This window comes from Vidua chalybeata, chromosome 7, assembly GCF_026979565.1.
Source record: "Vidua chalybeata isolate OUT-0048 chromosome 7, bVidCha1 merged haplotype, whole genome shotgun sequence".
In the NCBI taxonomy this organism is placed as follows: domain Eukaryota; kingdom Metazoa; phylum Chordata; class Aves; order Passeriformes; family Viduidae; genus Vidua; species Vidua chalybeata.
Window position 1 is genome coordinate 569,766 of NC_071536.1, and position 20,955 is coordinate 590,720.

At 53.3% G+C, this 20,955-nt stretch overlaps 1 protein-coding gene across 1 annotated transcript; it reads left to right on the plus strand.

Moving 5' to 3' along the window:
• The first annotated feature begins 786 nt into the window (after positions 1 to 786).
• LOC128790596 (uncharacterized) lies at positions 787 to 20,204 on the plus strand. The gene is given in 12 exon segments (XM_053947480.1): positions 787 to 827; positions 3,763 to 3,959; positions 13,613 to 13,728; positions 15,972 to 16,061; positions 16,313 to 16,412; positions 16,515 to 16,657; positions 16,797 to 16,987; positions 17,306 to 17,415; positions 17,699 to 17,797; positions 17,800 to 17,839; positions 18,217 to 19,981; positions 19,983 to 20,204. Coding segments are annotated over 12 exon segments (2,925 nt in total). The 3' UTR covers positions 20,016 to 20,204.
• Positions 20,205 to 20,955: the final 751 nt, after the last annotated feature.

Sequence of the window (20,955 nt, forward strand, 5' to 3'; positions counted from 1 at the left end):
CCAAGCCCTGTCCAACCTGGCCTTGAGCCCTTCCAGGGATGGGGCAGCCACAGCTTCCCTGGTCAACCTGTGCCAGGGCCTCACCACAGCAGCTGGAGCTGGTCTTTGGGGGAAGAGTAAAAGTTTTGGGCAGCATTAACTCAGGGAAAGGCAAAGTGAGAAGGAACAGGCTGGCTTTTCCTGAGCGGGCATCAGGCTCTCAAATGGTGGCCCACGGACATGGTGTTTGCTGGGATTCCATGTTTCCCTTGGACAATGGCCCACAGACATGGTGATTCCCACAATCCAATGGTCCCGGAGGATGGTGGCCCACTGATAAAGTTTCCCAGGATACAGTGTCATCTGTACATAGGATGGTGGTCTATAGTCATGGTGTTTCCCAGGATTTGGTGGCTCCTTGGGGATTTGGTGGCCCCTGGGAAGAGTGGCTTGTGGACACTGTGTTTCCCAGGATTTGGTGTCCCCTGAGGATTGCGGCCCAGGTGTGTGGTGTTTCCTAGGATTTGGTCTCCTCTGTGGATGGTGGCCCAGGGGCACAGCGTTTCCTAGGACTTAGCGTCCCCTTGTGAGGGCAGCCCCTGGGGCTCAGTGTTCCCAGGATTAGGCTGTCACCTAGGGACAGCGGTCCACGGGCACAGTTTTTCCCAGGATTTGGTGTCCCCAGGCACGGCTCCCCGGGCGCGGTTGCCACTCAAGGGGTGTCTGGGGCGTGGCCTGTGCCGGTGCCCCGGAGCCCCGCCGGTGGCGCGGTGCTGCCGCTCCGGTGGGTGCTGCCGGTGGCTGGGGATGTAGACCGGCAGGAAGAGGAAGAAGCCGGTGCCCAAGAGGTAGGTGCGTGGGACCGGGCAGGACGAGCGAAGGCCGGGCAGCGAGAGCCCAGCTGGTTCTGGGGAAGTGCCTGGAGCCGCTCTGGTGCGAGCGCTGCGGGTGCAAAAGGGAGCAGCATGCTTGGGTTACTCGGTTTTAATCAAGGTTAATTGGAGCTAACGCTGTGTCGGCTCTGGCACGCTGGTGGGAGAACAGAAATCCCAAAGATGCTTGTCCTGCATCCCAGTGAGGAAACTCGCCGGAGAGTTCGAGCCGCTCAGCAGTGATTTGCAGGCTGGGCTATGTTTTGGTGCCCGCCTAAATCAAACATACAGCAATTAGTAATTACCAAAACATCTCGGTTCCTTAATTATTAATTACCATGCTGCTCAGTAGCTGTTGCATAACATCCCCCTCGGTGTCCCTGGTGTTTCCTGCCTCCTTCATGCCTTCCCCAGCTCCCAAGTCCCACCAGCCTGTTTAAGCTCAGCTTTTCCAGGTGTATAGGAGCTAAAGGTGGGTATCTGTTTCTGGGAGGCTGTGGGGGAGGACATGGATGAGCTGAGTCCAAGCCCAGGATGAAGGAGGGAGCATCAATACTTTAAACCTGTGGTGAGGTGACCCTGAGCCTCTCTTGGGTATTTAAGTGGGAGTCTTGTTGCGTAAACATGAAGGATAGCTGTTTTGCCACAAAGCTGTCTTCTGTTCATCTCGGAGTGGTGATTCCAGCCCTCTGGCATACCAGCCTGAGGGTTTGGGCTGGATCTGTGTGGCTCCGGGTGCAGGAGAAGGTGTCTCTTTGGAGCAGAAAGGCCCTCATTCCATGGTTCTGCAAGGTCAGCCTTGGGAATCGGAAGAGATTGTTTTTCTCTGTGGTGGGTTGGATCTTGGAGCGGGATCCTGCGGGGAGTGGCCAGGCGGAGCAGGGCTGGTGGCAGTGGGATGTACAGCCAGCCAGAGGGGACAGCGTGGGCTGAGTGGCTTCTCCAGCCCCTTTGCAGTCTGCTTGGGGCTTTTCACTTACTAAAAAAATCTAATCATAAGAATTAGGAGACAATAGATCAGCTCAGGCAAGTTCCACTGTCGGGAATAATCTCCCTTGGTACTTGCCAGCTTGCAGAAGGGACATGCTTCCTACTGGGTTCCCATTGAAAGAGCAGCTGAGGAAAAACAAACCCCAGCAGCAGCACAGCTTTGGGGCTGGGAGCTGAGCTTTCCCTCGGCACAGGAGCCACTAGCTTCACCATGAACCCCCTGGCACAGTGTGCTTCATAACCACTGGGCCAAAGGGAAGGGAAATTAAGCAGGTTTGGAATGTCTAGAGCAAGCTTCACTGTTTCCATGAGGCATTTTCCTCACTGGCATTCCCCCTCTCAAGGCTGGCCGTGGAGCACCCTGCGTGCTGTGGCTGGGCCATGCAGGACCAGAGGTGTTGCGGTGTCCTCCTTGGGCCTTGGGGTGACTTGCTGCTGGCTGTGTCACCCTGTGTGCCTCAGCCAGAGGATTTTCAGTGTTTGGCCAGGCTATCCCAGTGGTTCTGTTATATACCTCAGTGTTTTACCCACTGCCGTGCTCATCTCCAGTCTCATTTTCTCTTCTTTCTGTCTGTTTGGAGCTGGATTTGGTTGGTGAGTGGCCAGAAGACTTTAAAAGATATTTGAGGAATCTCAAAAAATTTTTCTTCACCCCTTTTTTTTTTTTAATCAAAGGAAAACTATTTTAATTTTTCTCCTTCCTGGTGCATGACTGTGATTTCAAAAGTGTTTAAGCTTTGTAAAAGCCCTGGTGCCAGTGTCTTTTAGCCAGCTTGCGTGGACTAGTTTGGAGCTGGGTTGTGCCAGCCTCCCTGCGAGAGGGGATATCCCTCCTAATGCTGCTCTTACAACCCAGCAGGCTTGAGCTTTCCTGGGGAAATGCTGTAATTTTCCATTCAGCCTTAAAAGACCCCTCAATCTCTCTCTGAGCTGCAAATTCAACAGGCACTTCAGTGCATTTCATTTAATGCTCATTTCCTCTCGTGTCACATATGTGAGCAGCCCTGCCAGATGAGATTGGAGAGTGGTGGTAGAGGAGAGAACTTAAATTGCTGCCAAACACTGGCAGACCCTGTTAATCAAAGCTCCTTCCTGAAGTGAGGATGCCTGCAGAGAGGGAGTTTGTGGTTAGACAAATTACATCAAACCAAATGAGGTGCATGTTAGGGGGATGCAGCTGAGTGAGACACAGATCTGGGGGGGACTGAAGGGTTTGTCTTTGAGCTATGAAATTCAGATTGGCATTAAAAAATGAAGGACACAGGGTGACATCCAGGACTTGTTAAAGTTATTAACTGAGCTCTTACTGCTGTACTGGAGTTTTGGCTGGGGTGAGTGAAATAACTGCAGCTCACAGAGAAGGGACCTTGTGTAGGCTTCAAGCTGCTCTCCTGGACATTGTTCCTTTTGTAGGCTGAGGGTTGCCCCTGGTGCCTAAGTTTGGCATCAAATGCTGCTTTAATTTGTAAATGCCCATCTGAAAGGGACAGAAATCAGAATATTGGAAGAAAACAAAATTTTTACATTATTTTTTTTTTAAGAGAGGCTCTTTTCACAGTGCAGTGCCCTAAATCACCCTATATGATATCCCTTTGTTTAAGTCATAGAATCCCAGAATGGTTTGGGTTGGGAGGGATCTTAAAGCTCATCTTATTCTGCCCCATGGTTGCCCCATCCCTGGAAGTGTTCCAGGCCAGGTTGTACAGGCTTGGAGCAACCTGGGATAGTGGAAGGGGGTGGAACAAGATGGGCTTTAAGGTCTCTTCCAACCCAACCACTCTGTGATTTCTAAGAGGATCAGGGTGTGTGTGGAAAAATCTAAACCATTTCACTGTTGTGGCTGCACCAAAGCCAGTGCTGGGTTTGAAAAGAGCCTGTTGGACAATCCCAGTTTGATTAACCTCTCCTCTGCCTCTTCCAGCCCCAAACCACCCCCCGCCTCCCGCTCCAAGGGCATGAAGTCCAATCCCTCCAAGCAGCACCGGGAGTGGCTGAACCAGGAGCTGAACAAGGTGATGGGGCTGCTGCCCTTCCCCAAGGATGTGCGCTCCAGGCTGGATAAACTCTCCATGATCCGGCTGGCCGTGGGCTACCTGAAGGTGAAGAGCTACCTGATGGGTGAGTGTCTGTGCTGGGAGCGGGGAAAAGCCCCTGGAATCGATCCCCAATGCACAGCTTGTGTTCCACCCCAAGCTTTGGGATGGGAGGTTGTGTTTCCTGCAGGAAGCATGATGGTGAGTTATGGGAGCAGGCCCTTGAATGTTGATACTGGCAGGAAAATGTCACCATGTGTAAGAGCCCATCTGAAGCCCCTCATTTTCCATTCTGCCTTCCGATTGCCACAAGAAAAGAATCCCTTCCCCCACTGCAGTTCTGGCTTAGAACAGGACACAGCACAGGTGGAACCACTGAACCGTCATGCTGGCTGTTCCGAACAAGGCCTGGTAAGAACTTGGCAAGGAGTTGGCAAGGACTTGGCAAAGACCTGACATGGAGCCAGCACGGGACCGCCTGATGCGCGGCCTGCTTCTAATCTCTGTTCTTAAGCCGAATGAACTTTTGGGGTGACTCCCGTGGTCCTTCATTGAAGACCCCTCATCTGCCTCGTTACCACTGTGACAAACAAAGAATGAGAACCCTCCTCCCAAGGACTGAGGCTGAGACCCCTACTACAGGGAGGAGGGGAAATTGGTGGTCTGACCACTAATGACATGACCTGTTTCCCTTCAGTGATTCAAATGGACTTATTCTTCATTGTATTCGTTTTGCTTTGGTGGTTTCTGTGGACTCACCTGTTCCCGCGTGGCGATTACAATGGACTTTCATTGTTACACTTGTTCCCCCCTCTTTCCTCTGTGGACTATAACTGGACCCCCGAGTCGACCAGAACTTCGAAGACTTCCCCGACACGACAGACGGATCCCCATCGTCTGGACCACTGAGGATCTCGCCTGTGTTGGTAGCTATTCCCATACCCCTCTTCTCTCTCTCTCTCTCTCTCTATCCTTTTATCTCCTTTCCGATCCCCACTATCGCATTTACTGTTTTGGCCCCTAATAAAGGTGCATTTGTTGTGATTAACTGATAGTCCCTTGTTGTTTGCCTTTTTGCACTTTTGGGATCGGTGAAAAGAACCATCACGACACCCCGCAATAAGCGGATCGTGACACCATGGATGGTGGGAGACACTTGGGAGCCTGCCCAGCAGCTGAGACCTCCTGCAAAGTTCCTCCATCTCATTAGCAGGCATCCTGTATGTCCAGAACTCCTCCTGTGTTGCACTCCCAGCACCCTGTGGAGAAGAGAGAGGTGGGTAAAACAGTGTGTCTTGTTGAACAGCAACAATGCCCTCATCTAACTGGAATGGCAATTTAAAATTAAATTCACTAAGTAATTGAATGTTCATAATATAATACATATTACATGTTCCTTTTTATTATATTTCATATTCTGTATTTCCTTATTTATTCCATATTTGGTATTCTTATATTTCCATGTTCCTTCTCCCTCCCTCCCTATTCTTCTTTAACCCTTTATTATTATTACAGTTACAGTATGTTTAATAAATTTTAACATTATATACAGCGCGGAGCCTGACTGGGGGCAGTCACCACATTCCCAGAAGTCACCAGAATGTGCAGATAGGGACGCGTTCCCTCTCTGGCAACTTGGGCCTGATGGAATGGGTGATGGACACTGGGGAAGGCAGAGCATGTGGGGCAGGAAGGCAGCAGCAGCTTCTATTTAGAGGCTCTTATTGCGTCTTCTCCCCGCCACAGATTGGATAAACTTGGCTCCCTTGGTTTTTCGCTCATGCCCACTCCTCTGGGCTCTCCCAGCGCCCTCTCCAGCTGGATGCTGGGCTCCAGGAGGAGACTCCTGTGCCAGACTCTCCAGATGGGACCTGTGCCTGCAAGCAGGAGCTGGTTCCCAGTGGATGTGCTCAGCGTGTGCTTCCCAGTGAGAGAGCTGCTCTGGAAAAGCATTTGGCATTGCAGGGGTTCTGGCGTCCCGTTCTGCCAGGCCAGTTATTCCCATCTGGCCACTTGCCTGTGATTTCCAGCTCCTTCCCCTTGCTCTGCCCTGAAGTTCATCTTGTTTGACTTCAGATCATCCCAGATACATCAGGGCTGGCCTGGGTCTCAGGCATGCCTGATGAAGACCCGTGCCAACTGCAGGTCACAGCAGCCTGCTGCTGGCGTGTCCTGTCGGGCATTTTGGGGGGACATGCTGGCACCTCTTGTGCTCTGCTTTCTGCCTCGGGTTTGCTGTCCTGTGCTTTGTGCAGGCTCTTCTCCCGGAGCAGGAGAGCATGGCATCATCTGAAGAGCATCCCTATCCTCTCCCCATCCCCAGCCCAAGCCTTATCTCCAGGCAGGAGAGAGATGGATGTTTTGATAGAGTGGTAATTGCCTTATCTCCAGGCAATTGAGAGACCAATTGCACAGTGGGCTCAGGGTGATGCCCTGAGGCTCCTTTTTCCCTTGTGCTGCATTTCTCCAGCCCTAGAGTGGAGCTTCCTGGTGTTGTCTGCATCTTGGCTGGCTGCTAACACCAGGATAAATCTGAGAAGGGGCTTCCTGCCTTCTCCACCTTCTCTGGTATTTTGGAGGTGTGGGTGTTGTGTGCCTCTGGCTTGGGAACAGACCTGTTTAATGGGGTGTAGGAAGCCAGGCATCAGAGCCTGGGGCAGGGTTTAGGGTGGGACAGAGCAGAGGACAACCACAGTGGGTTTGGGTGCTCGTATCAGTGCCTGCTTCCACAGCGGATACGAGGAAAGGGATTTGTCATCTGCGTGGGATCCTGGTTTCTGTTGCAGGATAATGCCTCACCGCATCATCCTTTGAATCTGCTTTGCTTTTAAATATTATTCTCTGTCTGTGCTTTAACGAGAAACCAGACTAATTAATAGTTTCCTGGAAATGTTAAGCTTCGAGCCTAGAGAGGGAAGCTCTGGGAGCTCCCTCCATGCCTCCACAGGCTGATTCAGGGTGTGCACATCTGTAACTCCTCTGTGCCCCGGGGCAAACGCTGCAGGTGTTGCACAGCTCTCTGCTGCCTGGGATCTCAGCCTTCCCTGCACAAAATCAGGGGGCTCAGGGCTTGGTCTCCTCAGGCTTTGCCCATCAGGCCCAGCCTGGGAGCAGTGCTGGGTAGCGGTGACAGCTCTGGTGCTATCACTGCCTGCCTCCAAGGCACTTTAAAGGTTTTGTCACTCGTGTAATCAATGACTGAACCTCACTGCCAGATTTGTGCTGAGCTCTGTCTGCAAACCAGTTTGCAGTGGTTGCTACTTGGACCTGTATCTGACAGCCTCCCAGAGAAATCTGGAGTGACTTTGCTGATCCTGTCTCTTTGAGAGCAAGCGCCCAAGGAGGAAAGCTGGTGTCTATGTTGCCAACCGCCACGATGCGCTGGCCTCTCTGTGGTGTGACAGGAGCCCCACTTGCTGCAAAGAGGGAGATCTCATGAAAACTTGGATGGATTTTAGTGGCTTGGTAAAGCTCCAGCTAGCTGGAGAGCTGTGCTGGGATTCGTTTCCTATAGTTCTGTAACAACGGAGGCAGATGTTGGGATTGCAGATGTGGCTCTGCCAAGGGTGAGCAAGAAAATGGGGCTTAAAATGCTCTCTGAGGTGGAGAGGGTGTGATTAGGAAATGTGCTGACATGCCTTCTTCCTAGGACACCAGGCAGAGAGGTCTGCAGTGGCAGTGCGTTACTTTTCTTGGCCCCGGTCAGCTCTCAAGCACCCGGCTTGGGCATCTCGGCTTCTTGTCGGGGCCAGGGCTTGCCATGATTCCCGGGTGCTTCTGCTGCCACACTCCGGGGTGGGCTGCCAGCCACGCTTTGCCGTTGGCGCGAGGGAGGAAACGAAGAGGCAGGGAAAACGTCCAAATCCGTCCACGTGGCGGCTGGAAGCTTTATTGGCCGCGAGAGCCACGACGGAGAAGCTGCAGCCCGTTCCCAACCTCGTGTGGACGAATATGCCCCTGGGATCGGGGGGAGCGGGATGATATAGGGGTGGGACAGGGAGGATGGGGAGTCCTCCCGCCCAATGAATACAGACGCCATGGCGGTGACGTGTACTACGGCGACCAATGGGAACACGGCACGGGCGGACACGGGGCTTTGGGGCGACTGGGACCACGGGAATGGGGTGACGGGCATGGAATCCTCAGGAGTTGGCAGGGAGTGGTTACAAGAGTGACAGGAGGAAACTCCAATGGCAGGCAGCCTGGAGCTAGGCACCGTGGGGAGGGGGGGGAACCGTGGGGAGATGCACGAGGGTACACAGGACCGGCAAACTAACAAAAATCAGAACCCCTAATCTGAACCCAAACCCAGGATGCAACAGTCTGCAAGAGAGAGGATCACAGAGTCCCAGACTGGTTTGAGTTGGAAGGAAGTTCATCCCATTCCACCCCCTGGCATGGGCAGGGACACCTTCCACTACCCTAGGGTGCTCCAAGCCCTGTCCAACCTGGCCTGAAACTCTTCCAGGGATGGAGTACCCACAGCTGCTCTGGTAATCTGTGCCAGGGCCTCACCACCCTCACAGGGAAGAATTATTTCCCAACATCCAACCTAAGCCAATCTCTTTCAGAACCCATGGAAAACCCTGTCATGGTGCGAGACCACACTCTGGAGTCTGGCAAAGCTTGAGATATCTAACAGCTCCTAGCAAACAGTGAACAGTGGGCTACCTCGCCATACAGCTGACCTGGCTGGAGCAGGGGCTGGGCTTAGGAGGTCTCACCAGGTCCTTTCCCACCTCTGGTGCTGGTCTCGCCAGTTCCCTCCCCAGTGCTCCACTGCAGGGCAGCTGGCAGCAGGTCTCCCTGGGTAATCTCCCTGCAATCAGCACTAAATTAGCTTTTGTTGCTACCAGAGCTGACTGTTGGGCCAGAGCTGCAGGGGTCTGGGCCTGAAGTAACTGAGGCAGTGAACGGAGTCAAGTTGAAGTCTGTCCCTGGGCAAGATCCTGCAGGACTGTGTGGGATGAAGGTTTGCAGCAGCAGGTTGGAGAGGCCAATGTGTCTGCTGGATCGGTCCGTGTCTCACAAACGGGACGGGACCCTGACTGGTTGCAAACTTGGGGATGCCAGTGCTCCCCAGGGCATTTCTGTGCTCCTTGGAAAACGCTGAGTGACTTTTCCAAACAGTTTATAATTTGTGGGTTTGGCATTTGTCTGTTTCACTTGGATGGCATGAGCCTGCTCTGCCTGGCACCGTGCTTTGTTAAACAGCTGAGGCAAAGGTTAGTGCTAATTTGACAGGGTTTGGGATTGGGTCCAAGACAAAAATGGTTGTGTCTGGCTTGGTGTTACTTGAAGAGTTGGGAGCTCCTGGTTTTTGGATGCCAAGTGTTTGCCGTGCGTGAAGCTTGTCAGCTCCCTCCAGCGTAACCCAGTCTGAGAGAGTAGATCTGGCTCTGGGGTTGTTACCAATAACCTTTTATTTTCAGTGCCAAATCTATGCCAGAGGCAAGGGATGTGTTTTAGCCTCCAATGCTGCCTTGCCATGCTTTTCTTTGGGAATGTGATGGACAAAAAAGAGAAGAGATTAGATGACTTTGCTCCTTCTCCCTTCTTTCTCCTGCTGGATTTTTTTCCTCCATTGCAGGGCTTAGGAACCTCCTTGCAGAGGCAAGAAAGCCAATCCAGGGGGTGCTCTTGGGGATGTATGGGGCACATCCTGATTCATTGATGCTGGAAGCTCTGCTGATCCTGTCTGGCATCTTCCCTGGCTGAGTGAAAGCCTTGCAGTCTTTGGGGATCACACCAGCGGCAGGAACCCTGCAGTGCTCTGGCTGGTTCGGGACAGAGCTGGATTTTCCCCTGCTGTCTTAAAAATTACACACAGCCTCTGTCCCAGCACTTTAAAAATGTAAGTGATCACCACACTGCTCCAGCAGATGCCAGGGACTTACCTGGTAATGCAGATGGCTTTTGCCATGGTCTTTTTCATAGAATTACAGAATCATTAAGCTTGGAAAAGACCTCTGCAATCACCAAGTCCAACCATTAACCCAGCACTGTAAAGCCCACCACTAACCCATGTCCCTAAGCACCACATCCACATGTTAATTCCCATTAATTGTGCAAGATGCACTGCAGGAGATTGGAAAAACTGGGCACAAACAGCAAACGTGAATTGTTCTATTAGCCAGTTACTTTTGTTTTGTGGATATATTATAGATTGGATACATGTTGGACCTGTTTCCTTTAATCCCATTAATTCGTGGTCTCAGCTGCTTTGTGTGGGAGTCTGAGCTGCTCCATTAGAAGGAGTGTGTTAAATGGGATGAATTAGCCAGCTTTTAATACATCTCATCACCTGCTTTGTCCTGCCTGGCAGCCAGCAGGGCTCTCCTCCTGCTGCCAGCCACTGTTTCCAGTCCATCATAGCCATTGGCCCCTTGGAGACCTGACTTCAGCAGGCTGAAGGATCCGTAGCTCCGGGGGGGATTCCAGAGGGTGGCATCTCCCCATCTTGTTTCAAGCAAGGGGATGTTTCAGGAGTGACCCCTCCTTCCCATGAGGTTTCCTGTATTGTAAATGAGCTGGGATATGGTTAAAATGTTGGGTTTTCCCTTCCAAGTCAAAAAATGACTGGGAATAGCCTCTGTACCCTTGGTGGTTGCATGGGCTTGGAGTCCTCTACCTGGAAGTGCTTGGGTTTCTCTTGGGATTGCTCCCAGTCCCGATGCCTCTTGGCAGTTTGAGTGAGGATGAGTTCAGAGTGTTGGGGAAGATGAAATAGCAAGGCCCTATAAATATGATGGCCTGGCAAAAGAGTCAGAAGATACAGATATTGAGATGAAAACAAGGTTTGAAATACCAAACCTTAATTACTGAGCATCTGGAAAACAATAATGCAGCCAAGCTGAAAGCAATCCCCCCTTCTGATAGATCCTAAGGTCAGATGGAATGTCCTGTCTCACCCCGCAATGTATGGTTCATCCCATACCTGTAACCCTCCCCTGAAGTATCAGGTGTCTGTAACCCCATTGGCCCAAGTCCTGTCCCAGCCCACCTTGAAGCCCCCTGATAAGGTGTGGCCAAGGGACCGGATGCTCTCTCTTGGACCTTCCTCCTGGGACGCTCACCTGGGACACTGTCTCTCTCTCTCTCTCTCTCTCTCTCTCTCTCTCTCTCTCCCTGCTCTCCCTGGGCCTGCCACGAGTTGCGGCTAGCAACTCTAAGCAGGGCCCTTCATCCTTTACAATAAACCATATGTTCTAAAGACCAGGCTTCAGAGATCCCTCATCACCACACATCCAAACCGTCCTGGAGCCCAGCAGTCCCCGCACAGAGACCTGTTTGGAGGAGGAGAGCCACAGGAACAACATGGCCCCTGGCTGTGGATGGTGAGGACTGGGCTGGATATGACCACCAGCTGCTCCACACCACCAGTCCTTTGGTGGCAGACAACATCTCTTTGAGTTTCCTCCCCTCTCTCCATGCTCCAGACCTTCTCCCCAGGTCAGGTGTGTCCCATGGGAGACAGATTCTGGAGGATTTTTGAGCTCAGCTCTGCAAAAATGGACTGCTCTGTGTTTGAGAGAAGGGGAAGTGAGCACCTTTGGTGGGAGATTAAAAGCCCCTTGCTAAGATCAGTGGGAGAGGTGAAGAAATTTTGCTGGAAAGCACAAAATGGGTATTTCCTGCTGGATTCTGAAAGCCAAAGCAGCTCTCCCCAGCTTTCCCTGCAGATACTGCTGGTGAATGCTGTGGGAGAGAGCTGGAGACCAGATGCTCTCAGGATGTGCATGCTCTCAAAAGGTTCTGTGCCCTTTTGGAGCTTTATTTTGGAAGAACTTGCTTCTTTTTGAAATCCCCTGCCAGCCTGCCTCATTTCAATGCTTTCAAGAGGAGTCAACCCTTCAAAAGAAATAACATTTTAAATGAGAATCAGTGTTTCATTTTGAAACTATTACCCTCCATGAAGTGCAAATTGAAGCCATGTGGTCTCGATGGGATTTTTTTCCTTGAGGATCACTCGGCAATCATGTGAGGAGGCTTTTTGCTTGGTGTCTCCAAACAAAGATTCTGTTGAATCTCGTCTTTCCCAACCTTTCCCAGAGGTCTCACATCCCCTGAGCAGGCTGGTCTGACAGCACAGGATGGAAAAGAGCAGAAGCCATGGCTCATGGATAAGGTGGAGATGCTGCCTGAGCATCTCCAAGGAGTGCTGAAGGTTTGAGGGAGCAAGAAATATCCCAGCTCTGCCAGCAATGCAGATGGAGGCTGACTCTGCTCCAGAGCACCCTCTCCACTGCTATTTGTGTCACCTTGTGCAAGACCTGCAGCTAGTTACCCTAACCCTACTGTATCCATACCTTGGTTGATGAAAGCCTCCACAGGTGGGTACTTGTTGACACTCAGGCTCCGGGTGTAAATACATCCCAGGGATGCTTTGATTCCAAATTAGTTTTGAATTCAAGCATGCCAATCCACCACATTTGCTGCAAAGCAAAATGTCCCAGATCAGCAGTTGCACGTGAAACTGCTTTAGATTCCAAATTTGGTTTTGAACTTGGTGTTACCAGGGAAGAAACCCAACAAACCTTCAAAACATTTCAGTGGTGAAGTGAGAGCTTCTGCCATGGAGAAAATTAAACGTATGGTCAGACTTGGGATGGTTTGAGGTTCTTCCTCATATCCAGCTTTCAGAGGATCTTTTCCCTTTGGATCCAGCACCATCTGACAGCCGGGGCTGAAATGGGGCAGGCAGTGCTCTCTGCTGGGATGTGAATTACACAGGGGGTGTGAGCTCAGTCGGTCCTCAGGGAGCTGCACGAGCTTCTGGTGGTGGTGGCAGAGGTGGGGTGGCTCCTACACAGGAGCTGCTTTGAGCTTTTCTGTGATTTTCCTTTTTTTTGGTGTGAGCTGGCACAAAGACATGTCTTGAAAATCATCCTTTTGCTGGCAGCTGAGCTTGGATTGAGTTTTTTCAATGATAATCAGCAGATAAAGGATCATGCTGGAGATTTGCCTGGGAGCCCCTGTCCTCATTCCTGTTCCCTGAACAACTGGTTCTGTGGGAGTCCTGTGATGCTTGAGGTCCCACAAGCAGGGCAGCAGGAGGTTTCATGCTGGCTGCACCCAGGGGTGTTGCCTTGAAGGCATCCAGTGCTGAAGCATGAGGCAGCTCCTGAATCAGCCTAGGGAGGTCATGGCAGCAAGTCCTGGGAGCCGAGAGCTCTCAGGTGTCACTGGGAGTACCATGGCCGCCAGCTCTTGATCTGCTTCCAGGCAGCCAAAGGTGGAAGGGAGAAAACAAGTATGGGTGCTTTGATGGCATCTGAGGTGCTTTGGGAAGCTTTGTTTCTGTCATTCTCTAACCCTGAAGGGCAGCAGAGCAGACAGACCACCCCAGTGGGGTGGCTTGGAGCCAACTCCAGCTCTGCCAGGCTCTAACCAGAAGCCTCCTGGCTGTGTTGGGTGGTGTTCTCCAGCCTGGGCAGCAGAGAAGCACTCAGCCCCCCTCTGTCCTTTGCATCTCTGCCTCACACCCTGGCAGGAGTGAGGTTTCCCAGAAATGAGATCAAGCAGGGGAAAGAATCTCTTGGAGGAAGCCTCAGGCAAGCTGGGCATGGCTCTGTAAGTGGGCTCTGTGCCAGTTCCCACTGATGGTCACACCTTCCTCCACACTGAGCTGGGTCCACGGCATCCAGTAGCTGCATGAGCAGCCCTGGGGTGGGAAGGAGAAGTGGGAGGCTCCTGCCTTGCCTCTTCCACACTGATTTCTTGCCTTCTCACTTGCAGCTACAGCTCCAAACGTTGGCAACTGCGTGGATCAGCCCAGACCCCCAGGAGGGGACAGATGGACGGAGCCGCAGGGTGACAGGGAGCTGTTTCCTGAGGGGGAGCTACTGCTGCAGGTATGGTGCTGTGGTTTGGTCATTTGGGGTCTCCCCAAGCTGCTTTGGAGCTTGTGGTCACATCTGTGGAGCGGGAGGAGACCCTGCCTTGCCCAGAGCTGCTTCACTGTGATTCCTGCAGGCAGTGAGTTCCTGGGGACAGAGACCAGTGGCACTGCCTGGCTGGGATGGGTCAAGATCCCCATTCCCACCATTCCCTCTCATCCCACAGCAATTTGCTGCCCCTTTGATTATATTACATCTCATGGACATAAGCTCCATCCCAACCAAGAGGTTCAGGGATGTCATATGGTGGTGTAAGGATTGATCCCTGAGTAGTTCCCAAGGTGCTGGCTTGGTTCATTATCTTTAGCAAAGGCCAAGAGGAGAATGTTGAGAGCTGTGGGACAAAACATCCCCCAGGAACTCCTTGCCTTACCTGGGGCATTGTGTGAGCTCCGGAGGGATGAGTTCACAGCCTGCCTAGGATGGGAAAAGCCCAGCTTCAGTTTGTAGGTTTTGGGGGAGAAAAGAAGAGCACTTGGATGTTGGGCAACAGTGGTGGACAAAACCAGTGGGAAATGAGAGCTATGCTTTGTAGAAAGGCCACGTGTGTCTCATGAAACAGCTGACAGTGAAGCTCGGAGCACGAGGGCCTGGTGAATCAGCCTCCCACAGTGCTGCTGCTTTGGGCTGCCATCTATAAATGTCAGCTGGAAGGGCCTGGCATGGAAGGTCACATGGAAAGGCTGACTGCTGAACAAGCATCTGGGCACATCAGCTGAGGAACATGCTTACTGGGGCTGCAGGACGAGTCTGTGCAAGACCTTCAATCATTCTGTGCTCTTGGCATCTCCCATGCCTGGCCTTTCACAGAATCCCAGAATGGTTTGGGTGCGAAGGGACCTTAAAGGTCATCTTGTGATGAGCTGCCATGGGCACAGACACCTTGCACTATCCCAGGTTGCTCCAAACCCCATCCAGCCTGGCCTTGGCCACTTCCAGGGATCCGGGGGAACCACAGCTTCTCTGGGCACCCTGTGCCAGGGCCTCACCACCTTCTCCAGCTCTCCTATAGGCTTTCTGGGCCTTCAGTCCTCTTCTCCCACCTCTCCAAACACCAGCAGATGAATGCTTGGCTCTCTTTAAGCCTGGCTTTGGTTGCTTCAGCCCTGCTCCTGCAGAGCCCTCCAGGCAGCAGGCAGTGTGAGCAGACCCCCAGCAGGAGCCTCCATGTGGGATTTTGGTGAGGCAGTGACTTCTGGGAGCTCAGTGTGACTGTTGGCAGTGAATCTTGGACTACACGAGGTCCCCCACGGTCCTAGCTATGTGCCAGTGTGATGGTCACAGAGGAGCAGCTGGATACCAGGAGGGAGCCCGTGACTGCCCCAGCCCCAGCATCTCCTGAGCACTCCCCAGGGCTGTGGACTTGGACCATATGATGGCAATTTGTTGAGCCATCAACATCAGAGCATTGGCAGGCTGGGGTGACTGAAGGCATCTGGAGAGCTTATGAGGTGTTACTGCGACAGAAATCTCCCCCGCTGAGCTGCCTGGTGGCTTTTTTTCCCCCCCCACAAAGATCATTTTAAGCATATACTGTGATTTGCAGCAATCTCTGACTTGGGATCCCTCAGGGGGCTCCCAAACAGCACACAAAGGGAAGGGACTGGTCCCTCAGCAAGCTGGATCTGTATGCTAGGATTCCATTTCGGGTGTTCTTTCCCTAATTTCTCTCCTTCCATTCACTAATAAATTAAACATATCACAGTGAAGAACAGGGGGCATGAGTTACTATCTAGTGCAGTGCTTTGCTTTTGAGGAAAATCAGCCTGAAATGGTCACCAGAATCATAGAATATGCAGAGCTGGAAGGGACCCACAAGGATTGTCATGTCCAAAGCACAGTCCTAGGAGAGTGTAGCTATTCCCAGCTGGAAAGGAGGACTCCACATCCTCCATGAAACCTCTCCCTATCTGGTCCCTCCTGATGCAGGAGCTGCCCTGCAGTGAGAGGGGGTTCCATGGGAGGTTTGGAGAAAGTGGTCAGTCCAGCTTGGATCATTGCTTGTGCTGAGAAGAAGAAACTCCGCAGAACGGAATCTTGCATGGTTACCAAGTGCTGTCCTTCTTTGTGGGGCTCCTTGTTGAGGAAGAAGGTTCCTTCCTGTCCCTGGATGCTGAAGAAACAGCTGGGGGATTTCATCGTTCAGCAGCGGGATTGAAGCTGGGCAGAGTAAGTTTGGACCGAACTTTTGCTTTCAGGCACTCAATGGATTTGCCATCGCCGCGACTGGAGACGGCTACATCTTCTACATCTCCCCTGCCGTGCGGGACTACTTGGGCTTCCACCAGGTGAGCACCATGTTTTCCTGGCTGGAAACAGATGGATGCACTCCTGGTGTGGGAAGGAGGTGCAGATGGAGAGCAAAGCTTCCCAAAGGGCAGCAGCTCCTGTGGCAGGGGAAGGAGCTGGAGTTTGCCTGTTCTTTACACTCAATCCTGCACGTTTAGTGCCCAGGAAGGGAAACCTTCTGCCATGTCCTCCTCCCGACACCTCTGCCAGGCTGTCCAGGAGCAGACACTATTCTGTTTTGTCATTCCAGTCGGATTTCATCTACCAGAGTGTGTACGAGATGATCCATGCGGGCGACAGGGCCGTCTTCCGCCGCCAGCTGCACAGGACCCCACTGCATGCTGCTGACAGTGAGTGCCAAGGTGATCCCTGCAGGGGTTCACTTGAGCAGCTCTGATCCATGAGCTCAGGGTGTGCAGCACAGTTTGGAAAGCTTCCTTTTGATTTTCCATCTTTTCCCCCTGAGCAGCCGCTGCTTGCCAGATGCAGCGCCACGTCCAGCCCCCAGCACCTCCATGCTGAGAAGCAATCCTTGGTGGAGAGGAGCTTTACCTGCCGCTTCCGCTGCCTGCTGGATAACTCCTCGGGATTCTTGGTAATGCTGGGACACCCTTCTGCTCCTCCTGTGCCTGCAGGGTGTTCCCCCAGCGCCACTTGTGTCCCATAGGGATGAGAGCACAGCCAATTCCCACCACCCTGTTTGCTTCACACCCACGTTTTCTAATCCCTGTAAGGCCTTGAATTTCCATGGGTGCCTGAAGTTCCTTCTTGGGCAGCAAAAGTCAGCAGCAGACAAGTTCCCAGTTGCTCTCTTTGCCATTGCCACACTCCTCCAGCCTCTCTCCATCCTGGAGCTCCAGACCAAAACACTGATCTTCCAGACAAAGCACAAGCTGGACTTCACTCCCATGGCCTGTGATTCCCGGTAAGGCATCTCTCACTTTCCCTGTGGCAAAATCCCTGGTGCTGGACAGAAAACTAGACCTGGTGGGGACAAGGAACACCTGACCCAGCTCCCATGGCCTGATGTTTTTGTCCCTCTACTGCAGGCCCCCAGTAACACAGGGAGCAGGTTAACGGGGCACCAGCACTTCTTGTCTGCTGTGGTTTGCGTGGTTTGTGGAACAGAGGATGCAGCTCAGCCCAGGGCGAGGTTGCACCATCCAGAGTGGGGGTCTGGCCAGTGAGGTGCAACTGTGGGGGATGCATCCCTGGTGTCACTGCACTCCTGTGCTGTTTCCAGGAGGAAGGTTGTCCTGGGATACACAGAAGTGGAGCTGTGCAGAAGAGGGTCCGGATACCAGTTTGTTCATGCGGCTGACATGATGCACTGCACAGAGCACCACGTGAGAAGTGAGTGCTGGGGGACTGTTGTGGGGGTGTTTGTGGGGTCCCTCAAGGTCTGGCTGTACTATTGCTCCTCGATGCTGTCCGTCCCGGGGCTGGAGTAGCTGTGACAAAGGCTTTTCCTCCTGGATGAGCTTGGGCAGCTGGCAGAGAGACAGCACACTGCATCTCCTGCCCCTGTAGCACGGCCACGAGGTGATAGTCAACCTCGTGGCAACTTGCGTGTGTCATTGGTCTGCCTCCATGGAGGAGCTCTGTCAGTGGCAGTTCTTTTGTGTCCCTGCCCCAGTGATGAAGACAGGGGAGAGCGGGCTGATGGTATTCTGGCTGCTGACCAAGAGGAGCAGCTGGGTGTGGGTGCAGGCCAACGCACGGCTGGTGTACAAACGATGATGCCCGACTGCATCATCGCCCGCCAGCGAGCCCTGTCGTGAGTATTGCTGGCCCCCTTCAGCTGCTCTGGGCTTGGGGGGCTGCCCGAGGCACGCAGAGGCCATGAAGGTGGAGGAAAGGGTAGGTGAGGTTGGCACTTTGCAGCATTTGTCCTCCTGTAGTGTGAGTGAAACAGCTCTGAGGAGGTGGTTGTGGACATGCTCCTGCCTGGGAGCAGCAGCCCTTCCCTGAGCCATGCAGACCTCCCTGTGGACTCCCCAGAGCCCTCTTTAGCCAGCCCAATCCAGCCCCCTTTTCCTCTAGAAAAGCCAGGGCAGGGCTGTGAGTTCCCCTCTTGCTGTCAGAAGGGTGGTTTTGCCTGGCCTGGAGGAGCTGCTCATGCTGTTTCCATCCCTTTTTGCCTCCACACCGAAGGAATGAAGAAGGGGAGGAACATCTCCAGAAGAGAAACTTGCAGCTGCCTTTCAGCTTTGCCACAGGGGAAGCAGTCTTGTGTGGGAATGATCTTCCTGGGTTCTTTGACTCGTTCCAAGCCAAGGAGGAGTTGCAGGTGCAAGCAAACTCCAAGTCAGAGCAGCGCTTGGTAGACCCCAGCTCTCTCCTTGGGGCCATGATGAAGCAGGATGCATCCGTATACAATTACCACACTGATAATGTGCCTCAGGTCTCCCTGCTAGCTCTCATCCCTGAGCCTGATGGGCTGACTCAGAAGGAGGATGTCAGCAGGGCCAAGGAGGACAGCAACTCCCTCCTGGTGGTCATCGAAACCCTCTTTGAGAAGAGTGAGGTGGATGGAAACGTCTGCCAGACCCTAAAGGTGGACAGCACAGAGCTGCAGCAGTGGGAGGAGGCTCTGCTCAGCCTGGGGGTAGAGGAGGAGCCACTAGCTCAGGGGCTTGGCCAGAGGCCGGGCACCAAGGTGACATCCTATATGGAGCAGATGCTCCCCAGGGAGGGTGTTGGAAAGAGCCTGGACTTCCCACACTGCCATGAGGAAAACAGTGCTATGGCTCACTTCCAGCGCTGCTGGGCAGCTGCTTCAGCATTCCCAGCACAGCCCCAGGCAGCGGGCACATGGGGAGGCCAGGGGGCTGTGGGCTCCGTGGGCTCCGTAGCCTCCGTTACCTCTGAGGGCAGCTTTGCCCAGCCAGAGCAGCAGGTCCCGTTTAACCCAGCTGGGCCAGTGGCAGGGACTATGCTGGCTGTTCCCATCTCCAGCAGCAAATCCTCTGCAGCACTTCAGCTGGCAAACCAAGTGTTTCAGGCAGAAGCTACCCCCTCTGGTCCTGTAGATAACACTCTTCCTACTGCTCAGAGCCAGCCTGGGTGCCAGCTGGTGGGCTCAAGCTGCTCACCCCCATTGAACTCAAACACGTTGGTGACTCTGTGGCACAATAAACTCCTCCAGGCAAACCCAGTCAGTTGCCCATCGGAGGCTTTGCTGGCCATAGTTCCAAAACAGCTGGAAGCTGCAGGAGCATACGTGGAGTCCCAGACTCTGCCAGGTGGCAGTCCTGAGAATTTCCCGGGGGCTGGGCTGTGGTGGCCACCCCCCTCCCAGTCTTTTCCTTGCCCTACCCAGGGCTTGCATCAGTCCCTGTTCTCCGGGGATGGGAAGCTCGATGATGTGGAGGCTGCTCTCCCTGCACCCTTAGAAGCCAGAAGGCTGCCAGGGCATGGCGGCTTCCCCAAACAGCCCCTGGTAGCCCACGTAGACCCCAGCTTTTCCTGGGAGGGGGAGCAGGCAGTGCTCCGAGAGGACAAGGGGTTCTCACAGCTGTGGCTCCCACAGGCTGGGGCAGCTCCTCAGAGGAGCCATGGGGCAGGGCCAGTGCACCACAGCGGACTCCTGCTGAACTCCAGCATGGATCCCAGCACCCACCAGATGGACTGCATTGTGCTGTCCAAGTGCCAGTATGAAAACAGCCTTTTTAGGCAGGAGAGCAACTTCCTGAGGGATGCTGCTAAGGTACGCCTTCCCCAGAAGCCAGGCGCTTTGCTTTGCCCTGCTGAGAACCACCCTGGAGCACCTTCCTCCTCACTGGGCTCGGTTTCAAGGTGCTCAGCAGCTCTCCCTGTGAAGGTGGGTGCAGGAGCACCCCTGTGCTCCGGGCAGGGTCCTGGCTGCCCATCAGTTCCCTTCTCAGCTGGGCAGCCCCTCGGTACCTGTGAGATCCAGGCTCAAGGTGAGGTGCGAGGGCTGCAGAACCTGAGGGGTGTCCGGCTCCTGTGGAGGTCTGCCAGGGGTGCAGCCACGCCATCCTTTGTGGGCAGCCTGGTTTGGGGCTCCATGTGAACCAGGAGCCCTGTCTTGAAAAGCCACCAGCAGCTGTGAGCTCTTCTCATACCGCCAGTTATGCCCTGTGCTCCCTGGTCTCTCAGGATTTTGTCTTCCAGTGCTGTCAGGCAGTCTAAGATGAAGTGGTTTGGACTACAGGGAGGTAACACTGAACTGCTGTTTCTCAACAAAACAGTGTGGTCTCCTCATCTCCTGTGTTGGACCACCCTTGTCATGTTGCTGTTTAGTCCCCTGCATCATCTCTCCCAGCCTGAGCCTCTTTTCCTCCTGTGCTCTCCATCTCCTCCAGAGATCATCCAAATCCTTTGGAAAAGATGTTACCAAGCACTTCAAGAAGCTCAGCAGCATTGAAGGGTCTCGGTGAGAGGTGGAGTTGGTGGGAGTGGAGGCATCCTGGGGATTTGGGCTCTCCAGCAGCCTCCCAGGGGAGTTTGGGAGAGGTGGGTACCAGGCACTGTGACTTTTCTGGGATGCAGGGTGGGAAAGGTCCAGCCAAGCTCCCCTTGGGTTTGTCACTGGCTTGTTCTTGTTGTCCTCTTCTCTGCTCCACAGTGACATGAGACAGAGAAGAGTGGGGCTTCCCCCTGTGGTTTTGCCAAAGCAGTGAGAAGGAAAGGCAGGGAGGGATGCAGTGACCACTGGCTGCCTCTCCACTCCAGACCCACTTGGTGCCCTTCAAACCATTGTTCTGCAGCCCAGAACAACCACTTTGTTGAATTCTCTTCCTTTTCTAGATACATAACCTAAGATTTGAATGAATTGGTTTTTCCCCACCATGAGAACAAAGTCTTGCAGATCCATCAGGGAAATCCACAAAAAAAAGCAATGATTTTTTTTTTTGGGGGGGGAAGGGT